This window comes from Orcinus orca, chromosome 4, assembly GCF_937001465.1.
Source record: "Orcinus orca chromosome 4, mOrcOrc1.1, whole genome shotgun sequence".
Lineage (NCBI taxonomy): Eukaryota > Metazoa > Chordata > Mammalia > Artiodactyla > Delphinidae > Orcinus > Orcinus orca.
In genome coordinates, this window is record NC_064562.1 from 23,200,660 (window position 1) to 23,217,999 (window position 17,340).

General features: G+C 33.9%; 1 protein-coding gene across 6 annotated transcripts in view; it reads right to left on the reverse strand.

Moving 5' to 3' along the window:
* CLGN (calmegin) overlaps nt 1-17,340 on the reverse strand; it is a 61,292-nt gene that overhangs the window by 7,455 nt on the left and 36,497 nt on the right. For 4 of the 6 annotated variants that reach the window (XM_033402301.2, XM_049708998.1, XM_004263587.3 and 1 more), the window contains exons 8-14: nt 14,893-15,082; nt 6,794-6,907; nt 6,519-6,669; nt 4,758-4,973; nt 3,482-3,607; nt 3,101-3,260; nt 1,721-1,821 (exon numbers count right to left, since the gene is read on the reverse strand). In XM_033402301.2, coding sequence (XP_033258192.1) covers nt 1,721-1,821; nt 3,101-3,260; nt 3,482-3,607; nt 4,758-4,973; nt 6,519-6,669; nt 6,794-6,907; nt 14,893-15,082 — 1,058 coding nt within the window. Of the gene's footprint in view, nt 1-1,720; nt 1,822-1,855; nt 2,996-3,100; nt 3,290-3,481; nt 3,608-4,757; nt 4,974-6,518; nt 6,670-6,793; nt 6,908-14,892; nt 15,083-17,340 lie in introns of those variants that run through there. The other 2 variants (XM_049708999.1, XM_049709000.1) reach the window with 2 other exon arrangements.

The following is a 17,340-nucleotide window of genomic DNA, read 5'->3' on the forward strand; positions in this document are numbered from 1 at the left end:
CAAAACATCTTTATGTTTATATATATATATCTCTTTATTTTTATGGTCCTTTACTTAATAACTGATCAAAAACATGTATATAAATTGATGTTTCAATTTGTTCATCTTTTGCCATGATTACATTTTTACAATAACTGTTTGTCAAATATGCATCTGACAAGGAATAATGCTAATAACTCAATTCATGATTTTATTTCATGATTTACAACTTAATCTAATGTCATGGTTAATTAAAGGTTACATGATATTTTCATTGTGGGATATTAAGCATTAACTATACATCACAATGTTTCTGTAAGTAATGAATTGCTGAGCTGGTTTTACAGAGACTTTTTCAGAACTTCTGGTACCTAACACTTTGAGAAAAATTAACAGAGAGGAAAGGGAAACATTAAACTTATGGTTTGGGCTTTTTCTCTCCTTTAATTCTATCCTTCCAGAATAATCATTTATATATAAATTAAACTTGTATAACAATAAAATAATGCAGGTATTATACAAAATAGTTATAATTATTTCTAAAGGTTGTATTATAAAAATTGATTTATTTTAGCTCACTGACAAACATATAAGAAGATTAAAAGACTGAAAAGATGGAATTTAGATACTTTTAAAAGTACACAAAATATTTTACAAAGCAAAATATAACTAGAATACACATTCAGTGAATGATTCCAAATATTATTATTAAAAGAGTGACGGCGGGAAACAAGGACTGCTTAAAACTCTGTTCTGAAAGAAATTATCTTCACCCAGCTCCCTCTAAATAAAGATATTCATACTAGATAATGAGCCCCAAAGCCCATTTAAAAAAAACTCACTAGGCAGCTAAGACCAGTAACCAGGTATATGTACCGAATAAGCTTTAGAAAACAATTAAAACAATAACAACAGAAGTTTATCTGGGAGATTTCTTCAAATAAACAAAATAGCAAGTTTATCTCATCACATGCAACAGTCCAGGCATAACGGACCTTTACCCTACCTAACTCTAAGCTATGAGAGTGCTGGGGACAGTGACCGGCAGGTGGGGTTATGCAGCTCTTAGAGGGCTAGAGAAGCAGAGAAAACAGGCTTGGGGGGTATATACTAGGTGAAAGAAGAAAGCTCGGGTTCTGAATTATACCTGGATGGTTTCTGATTCCATAATAACTGACTATAAAAAAAGGCACTGTGGAAAGTTCTGTCATACATCAGGATGGAAAAGGGGGCAGACATATCAAGTTAATGAAAAACTAGTTTATTAAAGATTTGAGAAAAACACCATTACCAGGCATAGTACTCAACTACCCAATGAATGCAATCTTTCAAAATGTTACAGTAAATAACTGTGACAGTGAGAACGTTTTCACAATGGCTAAAAGAAAATTGTCTTGTAATAAACAGACTTACTTTTTAAATATTCAGATGGTCTGCTTATTACACCTTTCAACAAAACACTTTAATGAAGTCATTTTTTACAGACGTAGCTCTCTCTTTATATTTTGTAAACCAAAGGCTTACTTTATACTGTTTCATTAGGCATTAAGAGGACATAAATTACATTATTTTCATGCTTTCCTTAAGGATACATTTTAAAGCAATATGTATGCTCTTAAGAAAGCTGGGAGAAATATGGCAAAAAATTCTTCAAAAACCAGATTGCTTTTATTAAATATTTTTTTATGGAATAACAGTCATACATAGAAACTAGTTTATTTTCTGTTAAAGAGTTGCTTACCTCATCCTCTGATCCAGACTTATTTGATTTATTACCTTCTTCTTGTCTTTCTATGATTTCAATTTCTTCTTCACTCTTTTCCTCAGGTTCACCTTCCTCTTCTAGAATTTTTTATTAAATAGATTTTATTAAAGGCAAAAACTCGAATTAGAATTTTGCTACTTAAAAGTATTAAATAGAAGTGGAGGGATGTATTTAAATTCCAATATTTATAAGCAATTTCTTCCATTAGACCTTTATAAAATTTAAATAGAAATATTTATTTTATCATTTTATAAATAAATCATCATATTTGAGGAAAGGGGCAGGTTTAAAGAATTTTAAAGCACTCTGTATGTAAAATGAAAACCAAAGAATGTGTGTGTGTGTGTGTGTGTGTGTACACACATATACGTAAATATACGTGTGTGCATGTGTGTTTTGAGGGAGTATGTTTTTTAAGTCAACTGTTGCATCAACTATTAAGTTAAAAACAGTGCTCAAGATATAATTTAGGTTATAAAGGGCTCATTCTGGAGCCTGGCTTGGGATGCCTGACAAATATCAATAGTTTTATTTCTACCTCAATGTGCATAAGGAAGTCACATTGGAGAGGCACCAAAAAGCCTCAGCTGTCTTCAGTTCTAACATCTTCTGGAGTTTAGTAGAGGGTGGCAAGGGGACGTATGATTTAGCAATGCTTTCAAGAGATTAAACTGTTCGTTCCACATGATAAATTATCTGATAAACAACAGCCCTTGGGAGACTTGGTGTGGATTTTGTTGCTGCAATCACCTGCCTTAAACCGATTACTCTTCTACAGAAGCCATGGTCTGTACCTCCCATCTCATCCTTGGAGGGGAGAAAAATCTTTGCAAAAAGCTATGGCAGGGCTTCCCTGGTGGCGCAGTGGTTGGGAGTCCGCCTGCCGATGCAGGGGACACGGGTTCATGCCCCGGTCCGGGAAGATCCCACATGCCATGGATCGGCTGCGCCCGTGAGCCACGGCCGCTGAGCCTGCGCGTCTGGAGCCTGTTGCTCCGCAACGGGAGAGGCCACAACAGTGAGAGGCCCGCGTACCGCAAAAAAACAAACAAACAAACAACAACAACAAAAACAAGCTATGGCATATGGGATTCATAGTTGCTAGGTTCTGAAGCAACTGAACAATTTTTACACCTCTTTCTTCCTAGAAAACAAAAGTCATACATTGGATGTCTGCTCAGGTACAACCCAGGCAAGGATGTTACTCCTCTTCGCCAGTCACGCCTTCTCGAGGATTCAAATGGTATAAATCTGACAATAAACAAGTGCAACAGCCAGTGTTTACCACTTAATCTACTATTTTAAGTGAGCTCTGCCCAGCTTTGTCCCCATTATAAATCACCGTCATCGTCTTACCTTTTTCAAGAATTTCACCATCACTTTGCTGTTTTTCCTCTTCCAAGTCTACTGGTTTCTCCAGGGCTGCCTTCTCTCCCTTTACTTCTTGCTCTAGTGCTCCCTTTGTTTGTGGTTTACATATGTCCAGTTTTTTGAACTCTGCATCTTCATATCTTTTCTGTCGCAGTTTAACACAAGCTATTTTTACTAAAAGCAAAGCACTATTTACAAAAAGATTTTTTTTTGCAATAAGTGATATCATAGTGAACTATCAGTAAAAACTTACAGGCAATTTAGTTTATCACTTTTAAGAGCCACTTGCTCCAATATAGAACTCCTAAACACTAAGAGATTTTTTTTTTTTTTTTTTTACTGTTGACAAAAATTCATTTTCTTTACCTTTACTTTTCTTGGCCAACAAAATGAAGTAATTAATGCTATTGGAAGCACTGCTGTCACAAGATAAATGAACCAAAGCCATGGGCGCTCTTCAGCAGCTGCCGTCAACTGTTTGAATATACTAGGCTAGAGAAGAAATAAGCATAAAAAGGCAATTAAGATTTTATAAACCTTCATTCAGAAATACAGCCTACAAAAACAAAAAACTTATTTCACCTAGGTGGTTTTATATTAAGGAATCGTGAATTTGTAAGATAAAAAATATTTTATTTTCTCATTTTATACTTCATAAAGTTTAAACAATTATTCGCATGCATTGCTGTTTGACACTTTGTAGTAGAAGGTACATTATACTATATAGGTGAATACTGCTAACCTACCAGCAAGAATTAGGACAGTTTTCTTTTTTGGTAAGTTTCAGGATAGAACTACTCCTTATGGATGTATTATCTGGTTCATTTAGAAGTACACAACTCTCTGATAACTCAACCTGTACATTTAAAAAACTTACTAAAAAAAAAAAAAATCAACCTGATAATCATTGTGTTTTCTTTTTCTTGTTTATTAACAAATTTTACATACAACCTTCAGGAAGGAAATTGTCTCTCTTACTAAAATAAAATCTAAAATCATCAAATGTTTTAGTTAAAAGAGTTTCCAAATGAGAATCCCTTTACCTTTACTTACTCTTCTGATGGTTTTTGCTAATATCCAAAGAGACCTAATGTGAGGTACACATTTTTCTTTACAGTAATTCGTTTTAAAGACAGATTCTCCAAGATGCACTGTGTTGAAATACTTAGCTTATTCTTTTCTAAGTAGTGTTAAGATTTGGGGAAAAAAACTGAAACATAATAATATTAAATTTTAAAAGTTTCTATACTCCTCTAAGTGAAAAGTAGTTAAAATGAATAAAGAATATTTAGATTACTGTTCCCACTTAGGCCTTAAATTGATAGGTGACAAAGATATTAAGTCTCATTTCTAGTAGTAGTAGTGGTCTCATTTCTATAACCATCAAAAGGCACTCAATCCCATTATGCTATCATAATTTAATAAATGAAATGAAGACTTACATATATATAATTCATTATTAGTTTATAATGAAGCTGTATCATATTTGGTAAAGCTAAATACTCTGTCTACATAAATTTATTTAAATATGCTTCTTTAGCATTTAGTAATTATTGCACATTTATTTACCTTTTTTAAAGACCATTTGTACAACCTATAACCAGGACCACATCCTATTATTACCATGTGGTAAATACTGTACCTCATTATCATTTTCTATCATTATTTTCACTCCCCAACCATCTGCAGCCCAGCGATCTGCTACTTCCTTTTCTGAACAAATAATAAAATTATCAAAGTAGATATCAGAGGTCATGGACCAAAGCTCTAAACCAAGAGCACAGAAGGAAGTCAGAAGAAATGGGTGATTGTCTTCAAAATAATCTGGATTAGGAATTTTTCGAGGACTCCAGATACCCTGCGAGAAAAAATAATTTAAAGACATTTTCAAATAAAATAATTTCATTATAAATGTTACTCAAGAAGTAGTTGGTGTTGAATGAAATTAGCAATACTAACTGGAAAAAAGAAAACTTTAACTTATAATTAATTCATTAGTAATTCACTAGAAATAAAATCTTGTTTCTTCTTATCTGGAACACGATGTTCCCTATGAAATATATCCTGTACACGATGTTCCCTATGAACAATGACTTTAAACTCTGCAAAAGGGGACTTCCCTGGTTGTCCAGTGCTTAAGACTCTGTGCTCCCAATGCAGGGGCCCTGGGTTCGATCCCTGGCTGGTGAACTAAGATCCCACATAGCACAACTAAGCCCACGCAGTGCAACTACTGAGCCCGTGTGCTCTAGAGCCAGCACGCTGCAACTAGAGAAGCCTGAGCGCCACAATGAAGACCCAGTGCAGCCAAAATAAGTAAAATAAATAAGTAAACTGCCAAAAAAAAAAAAAAGAGGCAGAGTGAAAATCCAATACAGAAACCTGAGTAATTAAATTTCACAACTGACACTATATTAGACAAGTTGGGTTTTTTTTTACATTTAGTAAAGATATTCAAGACAAGATATCATTAAAATTGTTCAAATCAGAGATCACTGTATGGCAAAAATGGAACCGCACCTTTCAACATATACTTGTGATAGGCATCAATAATCAACCATGGTTGAATCTCAGAACAATTATTCAACACAGAAGTTCCATTACATCTTGAATGATTAAACTCAACCAAATCAAATAAATTGGACAATATGATCACTCACTGACTTATTCCACCATCACATATGTCTATTCTGTGCCAGGCACTATGCCAGATGCTAGGATACAGTGGTAATCAAGGCAGACATGGTCCCTGCATTATGGTGTTTAAAATCTAATGAAGGAGATAGACGTTAAAAAAGTTACCAAAACAGACATTTTGTGATAAATACTATGAAGAAAAACTACAGTGAGCGAAAAGAATATATAACTGTATATATAAAATAAATGTTAGAAAATATCAATGAATAATTAGATAAAACTAGAGGGTTAAATGGACAACATAAGGACTTCTACCTCCAAAACTAGGTATACTCAAAAAATATCTGATTCATATTAGGGAAAAAAATTCAATTTTAATAATACCAGAGAGTAAGGAGCATGTTAATTAAGCACAGACTTTAATTACTAAAATGTGCAACCTGAGTCTTCTTGATCAGAAGTCACTTCTTATATTTAATTCTAAAATAAAATTTTATTCCAAAGTGATCATCAGTATAAGGAAAAATATAGTATAAAGTAACTTATCTTTAGTTCTTAATTTTATTCCCCCAGAAAATTAAATAAGGAATGTTTTAGTTTTTAAACATAAATTAGTTGGAGTACTATGTTCTTTGACTTCTTAAGATAGCTAAGGCACACTATTATACAAATCAAATTTCCTGAAGTTAACATAACATTATCAATAACTAGATAAATAGCACAACATTTTAAAGTTTACTATGGGACTGGAACAAGTGGTTATTACCTGGTAGTTAGGGTTATCTATCATTGGAGGTGTCCATACTCCTTTGTATTTTGGGTTACCTATCATGGGAGGGCTCCACTCGCCACACCCAATCTGACATGCCGGATTAGAAATCTGAGGTGCCTCCCATTCTCCATCCATGTCTTCATTCCTTAGGATATTAGAACAAAGCAAATGGAGTAACCTCAAGTCTCTCCTGTCAGTCATATAAACTAGTAACAAAAAAGCAAGTAAGAAACATATGAAATTGACATTTGAAGATGAAGAATGCTTACCAGTCAATGGGTTTTTCAGCATTAGGATCTGGAATAAATTTCGGTTCATTATCAAGCCAGCCATCAGGTTTAACAACACTTGTATCTTCTATTTGGGCAGGTTCACTTTCATCCCTGTAAATACAGTATTTTATGCTAATTATTAATTATTCAAGCAGTTTAAAAATGCACGCTACAAAATTCATAAGGTACCAAAAGGCATTTCCTACCCTGTCTTTGTACCTACTACCTCCCCTCTCTCTCATCCACCTAAATCTTCTACTATACACTTTTTTATATATATTACTTGTTATGTTCTATACATACATGCACATATGTATGTGTGTGTATATGTGTGTGTGTGTGTATATATATATATATACACATACTTTTTTTACACAAATGATAGCACTCTATACAGAGTATGTTAGACCTTGTTTTTGTTCACTTAAAAACTCATTCATCAACAAACATATATGGGATGACTACTACATGTCAAGACTGTTCTAGGAGCTCTGTTTTATATAAATATATATCTGCTTCATTCTTCTTAACAGTTGCATAGTTTTACACTTTGTGAATATATCATAATTTATTTAATCTATCTATTGTTGAGAATAGTGTTTTCAAAAACTTACTATGACGAATAATGCTATAATTAATATCCTGGAATATATTAGAAATTAATAAGAAATCAGTTGTCAGCTATATGAAGTAAATTTTTTTTCCAGTTTCTCATGCATTTTTTAATGTAGCTCATGGTGAGGTTTTGGTTTTTTTTGCCATGTAAAACATTTATTTTCATGTAGCTGAAATTTATTAACATTTTCCTTTATGATTCTTCAATTTTATGTCATATTTGGAAAGGTCTTCCCTACTCCAATATTATTTTTTAAAAACTCTCCATATTTAATTCTAGTAATTTTTATATTTTCATTAAAAAATAACACTTAGAAAGTAAATTCTGAAGTATATAAACATAGTCACAGTAAGTAGTGAATAGAATTACTAACATAATTTTCGTCTTTACAGAAAAGTAAAAATTTTAAATAAGCTACATTACGATTTTCCAAACAAAACTTGAATAACAAACTGAAATAATCAACCATATATATGTAAAGACTGAGTAACAAACTGAAATAATCAAATCTATGTATGTAAAGACTTGTACTTGCCTGTTATTAATGTTATCTTAGGGTCTCTGAGGGCTCACAGTAACCGGGGTTTAAAATTTAAGGGAGCATCTCTTTTAGCACTTTATAAAAAAAATTCTCACACATTTCACCAATCAGAATGAGGTTGGTATATAGTTTCTCTCATTGTACAGTTTCTCTCATGTCCCAGCCCTACTCTTTACGGGCAAACAAATGTGAAGCAATGTTAGAAAGCCCACATGGAGGGATGTAGTCCTACCTTTTCTGATAGCATGAATTCATGGAAGTGATACACTAATAAGTGACTTATTAATTTTTTTAAAAAAGTACTATTCTTCCTACCTTGCACAAGTTACTTCCCTATACTATTTCCCTTAAGGCAAAGACATTTTCACTGCTAACCAGTACCCCTATTTATCTAAAAGACAGTCAACAAGTTAACACTTTTGGTTTTCCAGGAGCAACATTCTATTTGAATAGGTGGTAAACCCCAACGTTTACAAACAAGAACTTGAAGAAATAGTAATAGACACTTTCCAAAATGAAGTACACAGAGAAAAACTGGTTTTAAAAAATGAATAGATTCTCAGTGACTTGTGTAACAAACGTAAAGCAGTCTAACACACATTTAAGTGGCATCCCAAAAAAGAGATGGGGAACCATATATAAATATTTAAGGAAATAATGGCCAAATGTTACCCAAATTTGATACAAACTATAAACCCACATTTCAAAAAACTCAAAGAATCCAAAGCAAGGCAAATATACACACACACACACAAACAAATGACATCAAGGCACAACAAAAATCAAACTATTGAAAACCAGTAACAGTGAAAATAAATCTTAAAACCAAATAGAAAAAAATGACATATTAGGTAAAGGAGAACAAGGATGAGAATAACAACTGACTTCTCATCAGAATCAGTGTGAGCCTCATGATAAGGAATGGCTGTTGCAAAATAACTATCAACCTATAACCCCATAGTGAAAAATCCTTCAAAAATGAAGGCAGAATAAAGAGATTTTCAGACAAATAATTTAGGAGAATGCAATGACAACAGGTATGTACTACAATGTATTAAGACAAGTTTATCAAGCAGAAGGAAAACAATAACAGACAGGAATTTCTATCTACACAAAAGAAGGAGAGTACCAGAAATGGTAAATATGTGGGTAAATAAAAGATCTTTTCCCCTCATAACTGTCTGACAAAAAGAGACTGATTGAAGAATAAATATGCATGGCCTTCACAGTATATAAAGAAGGAAATGTATGATAATAGCATGAAGGATGTACGGGAGAAAATATAAGACTCTCATATGATTAACTTAGACATGAAGTGGCATACCACTATTTGAGAGTAGACTGAAATAGGTTTAAGATGCATATTGCAAACCCTAGAGCAACCGGCAAAACAACCAACTACAGATGAAAAGCCAAAAAGCCAATAGAGAAGAAAAAATAGAAGACTCAAATAAAATATAACTCAATCTGAAAAAAGCCAGGAAAAACATTTTATAAAAAGCCACAGAATATATGGGACAAAGAAAAAACAAGTAGTGAGATGGTAGGTTTACACGCAACCACAGCAATAAGTGCATTAAATGTAGATGGTTTAAAACACTCAAATTAAAAGGCAAGACCAAAATGTAGTTGCCTACAAGAAAATCACCTGAAAAAGAAAGGCATATACAGGTTACAGGTAAATAATGGAAAATAATATTCAATGGAAACATGACTTAAAAGAAAATTGGAGTGCTGATTTAATATCAGACCAAGTAGACTTCAAGTCAGAGAGTATTATAAGAGTTTATAAAGAAGGACATTTTATAATAATAAAAAGGTCAGTTCCTCAAGAGGTCATGAAATACTGTGAATAGATCTAGTAACAGATCTTCAAAATACTTGAAGCAAAAACTAAAAGAACTCAAAGGAGATAAAGACAAATCCACAATCATAGTTGAAGATTTTAGTTCTCTTCTCTCAGTAAGAGAACAGACTGAAAACCGTTAAGAATATAAAAGCTTTTGAACAATGCTGATGTAATTGATATTTGTGAATGTTTTCTGACCACAATAGAATTAACTTGGGAGTTAAAATGAAAACCATATCTGGAAAATCCATAAATAATTGACAACAAAGCAACACATTTAAAAATACATGATTCAAAGAAAAAATCACTAGGGAAATTATATAACAGTATGAACTGAATATATATTTGTGGAACTTAGTTAAAACAGTGCTTAGAGAAATTTTACAGCTGCTTCTATTGAAAATTATTTTCTACCTTAATAAGGTAGAAAAGAGAAGCAAATTAAGTCCAAAGTAAGAAGAGGAAGGCAATAATGAAATAGAAAAAAGGCCAATGGAAGGGAAAAAACTAAAACAAAAGCTGGTCCTCCACAAAGCTCAATAAAATTGATAAACCCTCAGCTAGACACATCAAGAAAAAACACTAACTGCCATATCAGAAAAGAAAGAGGGGACATCAGTACAGATCATTAGACATTAAATGGATGATAAGAGATGCTGGAACAATTAGACACCCATATTTTTGAAAATTAATCTTGATTTATACCTCACACTACATAGAACAATTAACTCAGAACAGAGTTTTAGTCAAAACTATTTGTCTAGAAAACAAAAGAAAATCTTTGTCACATTTAGGCAAAGACATCTTATCTTAGTAACATGCAAAGAGCATGAATCATCAAAGACAAATATTGACAAACCAGACTTCATAAAAATTTAAAACTTCTGCTCTCTGTTACGAAAATTAAGACAAGCCCCAGAGTGAAAGGAAATATTGCATACTGCATATCTATATTAATTGACTATTGCTGCATAACAAATTACCCCAAAACTTAGGGGCTTAAAGTAACATTTATTACTGCGGTGTCTGTACTGCAAAATCTGGGTGCCACCTAACCGGGTCCTCACCTCAGGGACTCTGGCACTGGCAATCTCAGACTGAGGTAGGCAGCTTCTGAAATTGTTTTCCAATGATCCTACCTCCTGGTATTCATGTCCATGTGAAGTCCCCTCTCCTTGAGTGTGGGTGGGACCTAATAACGTGCTATTAATGAACAGAAATTAGTAATGGTATGCTACTTCCAAGATTAAGTTATAAAAGACTGTATATTAGTTTCCCTAGGCTGCTGTGACAAAACACCACAATCTGGGTGGCTTAAAGTGACAGAAATTTATTATCTCACAATTCTGGAGACTAGAAATTTGAAATCAAAGTTTTGGGCAGGACCATGCTCTCTCTGGAGGCTCCAGGACAGGATCTTTCCTTGTTTCTTCCTTGCTTCTGGTGGCCACTGACGACCCTTGGCATTCCGTGTCTTGTAGATGCATCACTGCAATTTCTGCCTCAGTTGTCACATCGTGTTCTCCCTGTGTGTCCGTGTCCAAATTTCCCTCTTCTTACAAGGACACCGGTAGTACTAGATTTAGGGCCCACCCTAATCCAGTATTACTTCATCTTAACTTGATTACAGATGCAAAGGTCCTAATTCCAAATAAAGTCACAATTACAGGTTCTGGGTAGACATGGAATTTTGGAGGACAGTGTTAACCCAGTACAGACTGTAACCTCCATCTTCTTCGCACTGTCTTCTCCCCTCCCTTCCCCTCTCCCTTGCTTCTGTTGAAGACAGCTACCATGTTGTGAGCTACTCTGTGGTGAGGCCTAGATTGCAAGGAACCAAGGGATGACTCTGGCCAACACCCAGCCAGGAACCGAGGCCCTCAGTCCAAAAACAATTCAGTCCCTTGAGAGACTGAATCCTGCCAATGCCCACTTGAGTGAAACTGAAACTGGATTAGCTCCTCGTTGAGCCTTTAGATGACTATAGCCCCAGCTGACATCTTAATTGCAGCTGAAAGACCCAGGGCCAAAGGACCCACTAAGCTGCAGTCAGAATCCTGAATCACAAGAAACTGAGAGATAACAAATGTTGTTTTAAGCCACTTAATTTTGGGGTAATTTGTTATACAGAACTAGATAACTGACACAACACTCATAACTGAATACAAAAAAATAACCCAAATAAAGCAGGGGAAAAAACTGAAAAGATACTTCTCCAAAGAAACTGATATGAATGGCAAGTAAATGAAAACTAGGGAGATTACGGATTAGTCACTAGGGAAATGTAAATCAAAACTACAATTAGATACCACTACAAACCTTTTAGAATATTCAAAGAAAAACAGAAAAACAAAAACAGATAATACCAAAAGGTCAAAAGGTACAAACTTCCAGTTATAAGATAAATAAGTCCTGGGGATGTAAGGTATGGCGTGGTGACTACAGTTCACCACACTATATCATATATTTGAAAGTTAAGAAGAGTCAATCTTAAAAGTTCTCAAAACAAGAAAAAAGCTGTTAACTATGTGAAGCGATGGATGTTAACTAAACTTACTGTAGTGATCATTTTGCAATATATACATATATCAAATCATTATGTTGTACACGTAAACTATTACAATATTATACGTCAATTATATCTCAGTTAAAAAAACAGATAACAGGGCTTCCCTGGTGGCACACTGGTTGAGAATCTGCCTGCCAATGCAGGAGACACAGGTTCAAGCCCTGGTCTGGGAAGATCCCACATGCCGCGGAGCAATTAGGTCCATGAGCCATGGCCGCTGAGCCTGCGCGTCTGGAGCCTGTGCTCCGCAACAAGAGAGGCCACGATAGTGAGAGGCCCGTGCACTGTGATGAAGAGTGGCCCCCGCTTGCCACAACTAGAGAAAGCCCTCGCACAGAAACGAAGACCCAGCACAGCCAAAAATAAATATAAATAAATAAAATTAAAAAAAAAAAAAAAACAGATAACACCAAATGCTGTTAATGTGTAACATCTGGAGCTCTTACATAATGGTGGGAATGCAAAATGGTATAGCCCTTTGGAAAAGTTTGGCAGTTTCTTACAAATTTAAACATACACTTATCGTACAATCACACTCCTAGGCATTTACCGAAGAAAAAGGAAAAATTATGTCTATACAAAGCCCTGACCACAAATGTCTGTAACAGCTCTATTCATAATTGCCCGAAACTGGAAACAACCAAAACTTCTATCAATATGTGAATGGATAAACAAATTATGATACATCCCTACAATGGTACACTACTCAGCAATAAAACAAAACTAATTACTGATACAAGAAAAAATACAGATAAATCTCAGAAAGCATCATTCTGAGTGAAAGAAATCAGAAACAAAAGTTATATACTGTATAATTCCATCTTATATGATATTCTGGAAAAGGCAAAGCTATAAGGGACAGAAATCACATCAGTAGTTTCCAGAGGTTAAAGGTGGAAGGAGGGAATTGATGACAAAAGGATATACAGGCCTTTGGGGAATGATGGAAATATTCTACATCACAACTGTGGTAGTGGTTACATCACTGTATATATTTTTCCAAATTCATAGAACTGTATATCTAAAATAAATGGATTTAACTGTATGAAAATTATACTTCAATAAATCTGACAGAAAAAAAAACATGCAATCAGAATCCAGCAAACATCAAAAGGACAATACTTGTTGACCAAGGAGATTGCAAGGTTAGTCAACATTAGAAAATCAATCAATGTAATTCACCACACTAAGAAAATAAAGGAGAAAAACCACGTGGTCACCTCAATAGATGCACAAAACATGTTTTACAAAATACAACACCCAATCATGGAGAAAAAAAACTCTTAGTAAACTAAGAATAAAACTTTTTTTACTCATACTTAGTACATCTACCTTTATGTAGTCCCCTCCCAACTGTACTAGGGTTGGTTTGTGTGACAAACAGAATGCAGCTGAAGTGATGGCATGTCACTTTTGAGACTAGGTTATAAAAGGCACTGCAATTTATGTGGTTGTGCTCTCTCCCTCTTGGATCACTCCCTCCAGGGGAGCCACCTGCCATGTCATGAGCTGACCTAAGGAGAGGCCTAGGTGGCAGGGAACTGAAACTTCCTGAAAAAGGCTACAAGAAGCCAGTGGGAAGCCAGCTGCCCAAGTCAAACCTTCAGATGCAGGCAGCTCTTACTGGCAGCTCGACTGCAACCTCAGGAGAGTCTAAGCCAGAACCAGGGAGCTAGCCACTCCCAGATTCCTGCCTCTCAGGAACTGGGTGAGTTCATGTTTGTTGTCTTCAGTTTTTTGGTAATTTGTTACACAGCAATAGATAACCAATAGGGTGGGTTAAATACATAAAGACAGATAATCTACTTAGCAAAACCATAATTAAGAGTTAACTGTCAGCAGGAAAAAAAAAAAGTTCTTAGGAATAAAGGTAACAAGATTTTAGGGAGAAATTACAAAACATATTTGAAGGACAAAGAATATCTCAGTTAAATGGAGAGATATAAAAGTATCCCTCACCATCTGAATTCAAGCTATAGGTAATCTGGAACTGAATACATTTCTTTTAAGGAAAATATTCATAATCCTGTAGAATGGAAACCACACAAATACTCAGCTAGTGAACATTTTATGGGTAGGCAAACTGGTATGAGTAAATCCTATATAAGATGCTGAGAATATGGCTTTTTAAGCCAACTAATCATTAACTGAAAACACCGCAACTATGTAAAGTATGCACACACATACATGATAAAGATCAAACTGGGAACTGAAATTAAAGTGTTGGTGTTTTAGATTCATGGAATTTTTTCCCCCACAGCATTGAAAACATACAAAATACAAATACTATATTGAAAAGGGCAACAAAATTAAAATAGTAATTAAAATGAAAATTAAGAGGCAGGGGACTGCAAAATCCGTTTTGGAGAAGAATTTCACCCAAAATAGTCAAAATAAGTAGTACTGATGTTTAAAAGGATAAGCTTCATTGGTTGTAAACTTCACTTAAACACACGTTACTTCACATAAACACACGTTACTTTATGCCAAAGAACGCTTTGCTACTGAATTCTTTGCTTACCAGTCTTCTGGTTTGACAGCAGAAGGATCAGGGATTTTTGCTCTTTCATCCCAATCATCAGGTTTTTTATCACTGGGATCTTCAATTTCCTTGGGAGGATTGATAGGAGGAACCACATCCTCTAGTAGGTTTCCTTTGTTAACAACTATCTGATCAATTAATACTTCAAATGTGTCATCTGGATTCATCACTAAAGACCAATTTAAACATATTACACTTATCATATTGACAGACATGACATGTTAAAGATAATCTTCTACCCTAAACTTCATGGGTAAAATTTTCTCTCAACCACAATAGAGGAATTACCAACATATTAAATCAAAATACACTGAAATCACTAGATATAATGCTTTCTAAAACCAAAGATAAAATTTTAAGTAATAATAATACTTTAATAAAACACTCCATTACTTCTCAAATAAAAAATACCCAATAGCTAACTCAGCTTAGGACTCACATGACCAGTCAGCTTCACTCTTTCATAGTTACAGAATACAACCCAATCTTCACTATTTTAAAATAATTTTTTGAAACGACCTCAAACTTTAAAAGTTGCAAGTATGCTATAAAGAACTTTATTTTTTCTTGAATTACTTGAGAGTAAATTACTGACCTCATCCGTATCATCCCTGAATGTTTTAATGTATATTTCCTATAAACAAGGACATTCTCCTATATAACCCAAATCTGGGCACCAAAATCAGGAACTTAACATTGATACATTCTTATGATTTCCTAGAAATCTATAAAGCTCATTGACATTTCAAATTTATTGATTCATACACTATAGTGAAAAATGTCTTAAGGATAATTGAAAATATTCAAACTCACACTTTAGTACGTTTGTTTTGAGGTAAATTCTAGCTCTTTAAAAGTCCCTAAGCCAAAAGTTTCATAAAGGACTCCCTTATCATTGTAATGACAAAATAAAAGCTCTTTCTCCCTTCTGTAAACATGGGGTGGGGAGTCACTGAGTATAATTTATATCTTTGGAAAGAACTGTAGATGAAAGTAGCTGCCTAACATTTGCTTTTAGTAAGTTAAGGAAGTAGGAGCTGTCAATAAATGTCAGGATGATCCTGACTTAACTAGGTAAATGGGCTACCACTTTCTGTAAAAGCAATGCTGAAGTAATAATCTCCAAAGGTTTCAGTCACAACAATGCCAAATTATTTATATCAAAATCAAATATTGCAATTTATATACAAACTCAAATAATGTAAATGAACACTCAGTATCTTCTCCCTTCTCTTTTTTCTCCACCATTTCCTCTTCTATTACAGCTGAGATTATAAAACTACATTACTACACAAAGGAAAAAAGTCAAGATTGAAGCAGAACTGAGAATAAGATCTTAAATGCAAAAATGTGCTAGACCCTTTCTAATAAAAAAAAAAGACATTTCTCAAGAAAAATCCTGAAAAGACTATTTTCTGAATAAATTTTGCATCTGAATTGTTTTAAAATTATAGTAAATCAGAAAAGCACATGACAATTACACATATGTGAAAAGACATCTTTGCCCAAAATCTTTAGCCAGAAAATCTTTCTGTTTAGAAAACTGTATTCAATGTTCTAAATGAATCTACATCAAAAGACATTGGATTATAAAGTCTTTTAAGGGTCCCTGTAAGGTTCTTAGAACAACTACAGGATAATGTTATAAAAATATAGTATTACAGAAAGTTTTTTCTAAAAAGAAAATAGCCACTCGATAATCCTAGCACAACAAAGTTTTTGTGTATAGTAGTAAGAAAAGCAAATGTTTAAGAGTCAGACTTGAGTTTTAATTCCAGTCTTAACCAATTACTTTTGTTTTCTAGGGCAAGTTACTTAACCTAAATTAAGGCAAAATAGAGAGAAACTGCTCACCTCACAGGACGGTTGTAAACAAAGTGTCTAGCATAGAGCATGGTACCTATCAGGTGATTAATAAAAATTAGTTTTTTCTAGTCTTTTTCTTTTTGTTTGCATAATATGTCTAGTGGCCATCAGGATGTGCCTCCAATTTGCATCTCGTTTTCTTTCCCAATTTTAATATTATAAACGTCTCTTCCTTGTTGCCAAATATTTTCATAGTTATCATTTTGTATTGTATAGAAAGAAAACCACTACTGTAACATTTGGGTTGCTTCCAATTTACAGTATATTTTTACACATAGGTCATTTTCTTTCTTCTGGATTATTTTCTTTGGATAAATTCCTGAAAGTGGAATTGTGGCCTTTGATTACACTACCAAAGTGCTTTTGACCAGGTTTATACAAAGTCTAATTAAAATTCATTTTTTCTAGTTATAATTTCTCATTATCTCTACATTTCTACAGTTTACTTTATGCTCCCCAAAATGTCTAGTACTATTTTCCAATTTCAGAAAAAGGTCTTTGATATCAATACTGATATTAAAAATAAAATTGGTCCCTGTGTTGGCCAAATGAATGTTTCTG